The sequence below is a fragment of the Eurypyga helias genome, unplaced genomic scaffold (assembly GCF_000690775.1).
Source record: "Eurypyga helias isolate BGI_N326 unplaced genomic scaffold, ASM69077v1 Scaffold47247, whole genome shotgun sequence".
NCBI lineage: Eukaryota > Metazoa > Chordata > Aves > Eurypygiformes > Eurypygidae > Eurypyga > Eurypyga helias.
In genome coordinates, this window is record NW_010260696.1 from 1 (window position 1) to 2616 (window position 2616).

Genomic DNA, 2616 nt, shown 5'->3' on the forward strand with positions numbered 1-2616 from the left:
TTTTATTTTTATTATATTTTAAATTTAAATTTTTAAGTTAACCCATGGGCTTCTGCCTTGTGTTTCGTATTTAGTGCCTGCATCTGGAAAAAGCAGAGGGTTAACAGTTATTTTCAAACCAGTGATAAAACTTAGGCCAAAACCTCTTGATCTTTCTGCTGCAACAGCGTTTCGTCTTCTTCATTCCGCAGTTCCAACTCCTCACGTTCTTGTTCCAATTGACCCTGCAGTCAAAGAAAGGACAAATTAGAAAGAAAAACACAAGCATTTATCTTCCACAACCCATTGCTTACCATGTCTTTCATGATTGAAATCTTAAATAAAACAAAAAAAAAGCATAAATCCTAACTTCAGTGTTAATAACATAAAGCCATTTCAGTATCATCTGACTCACCCATTTGCACAGGTTTTAGACTTGCATAGATAGAAAGGCTTTGCTACCAAGAGGAAGAAGAAATAGACAACTGAATTTACTGTATACAGTTAAGACAGCCTCATTCTGCATGCTCTTTATTAGCCTGTATTCATTACCTCCTATACTTTGGATTTAGCTCTACGATACTTTGTATCATATCTAGCACAGACAGATGAATCCACACAAAATGAAATCTATAGAAAAGACTGGTAAGCAATGCCACTAACATTAATCATCTTCATTCCCAATCAGAAACAACTAATACAAAGTGTTTATTCTTTGCAAGCCTAAACTCTACTGCATCGAAACTTCAGAAGCCGCATAATCTAAGTGTTCACATTCAACAACACCAGGGCTTAGAGAACACTGTTCGCTGTAGCATTTTGTGAGCAGTTACTGCAAATATGGTCATAGGTCAAGGTGGGTAAGAGGGCGGCACCTCATTGGATCAGGCTACACATAATCCTTAAATATGCAGTCTTCATTCATTGATTCTCAACCATCTTCAGGACTCTGTAATTGTGTACATGTTCTCATAACATTTTTTTGCATTACTGACTCTACACCGAAGTAGCTTGAGACAATGATCGGTTATTACTCCCAGGCTTCCTAGCAGGCCTCTCAAACATTTTTGCAAGGATTACTAGCTTTACTTGCACCAGCTTTTGTTCATAATTAACTACAGAATATAGTCTACTTGTTTTAAGTTACTTCCATGTAAATCTTAAATTCGTTGGTTTTGACTTCAGGCTCCCTCATTTTTTTTAATAACATTTTACCTCATCATTTGTAAGTTTTCCTTCCCATGTACTGACTAATCATTTCAGTTATTATTTAGAAAAGTGAGATTAAAATATTTGCTTTATGCTGCCTTCTATCCAAATCATTATACAGAGATTAGAAATATACAAAGAGCTACAAGATGCCACACCATCATATACTATTTATAATTATTTATTATTAAGTATTATTAACCTGATGTTGTTCTTCAAGTTTCCATTGGATCTTTAGCTCTTCTTCCTTCATTTTTCTTAACATTTCGAGTTCTACCAGGGCTGCCTCCCGTTCTTGTTCCAGCTCAATCCTCTCCAACATTCTCTATTTCAGAGGTAACACAGAATCAATTTAAAAAATAAAGAGACGTTAAATAGCATCAATTATATTGTTGTGAATTTTTTTCCCCAAGCTGGATACACCTTTTTTTCTTCATCTAAATTTCTTCTGTAACTGTAAATCCAATGTGCCAGGTACTCTATTGGATCCGCTGGCTGAACCACTACAACCTCTGCCAGTCCCTTTTTCAAGCAGCTTCCCAGGCATCTTTTCAGATAGTCAGACTCCATTCACACCTACTAACCACAAAGAGAGAGACGTTAGCCACCAGTGTCAGAAGGTTTTTAAGAATTATTGCCTTAGGCACCAAATACCAAATGTGACATTACCCTTTTTATTAACCTGGCAACTAATAGAAGAAAGTTACTTTAATTTGAGATTGGTTTCGTTCTTAAAAGCTCCAGTGTTGGATCAGTTATACAAAGCACTGCAGAAAAATGCTCACTCCTCTACCCCCCCCACCCTCCTTACTGTTTAGGCATGTATAATTCAGAAACTGCTTGGAAATATGCTGGTAATTCTAGGCCAGCATGATGGGGGGAAAAAAAAAATCAAAACCACAGCAGGACATACGAAACTTCTGTACAGGTATCTGAAGAACAGCAAGTAAGTTCTCTGAGTGATTAAGGATAGATTTTAGTTCGAACTAACAAAGTTATCTTTAGGATATGTGTAGAACACCAGGGCCTGAAGCAATCACCCCACGCAGTTATGAAAAGCACAGATGTCTGCACACACAAGGTTTTAGTAGCCCTGTGCCAGTAAACACGTCACGCATCCCAAACCCGACTTCTGCAGTGCTGGAACACTCCCCGTTTGCTGACAACGGGACGGAACCCGTCCCGCGCAGCCCCGACCGGAGGAGGCGGCGCATCCCTCGCCGGGAAGGCGCTAAGTCCCCAGGACACGCCGGGCAGTAGGGCTTTGCTGGGTGGGTCTGACACATCGGCCTGCCTCGCCCGGCGCTCCGTGGGCAGTCGCTGAGACCGGTGCTGTCACCACCCCGCTTCTGGCACCGCGGGGTTGCGCGCTATCGCTGAGGTAATTACCCGGCCTGCGCTGTAGCTGCCCTCGGCCTACCCCGCTCG

The 2616-nt window shown here is 40.8% G+C and overlaps 1 protein-coding gene across 1 annotated transcript; it reads right to left on the minus strand.

Moving 5' to 3' along the window:
* Positions 1–131: 131 nt before the first annotated feature.
* On the minus strand, positions 132–1758 carry LOC104505400 (DPY30 domain-containing protein 1-like). Its single transcript, XM_010155102.1, has 3 exons — positions 1612–1758; positions 1391–1513; positions 132–224 (listed from the first exon to the last, which is right to left on the minus strand). Exons 1-3 carry the CDS (start codon positions 1756–1758, stop codon positions 132–134), a joined length of 363 nt encoding a protein of 120 aa, XP_010153404.1.
* Positions 1759–2616: the final 858 nt, after the last annotated feature.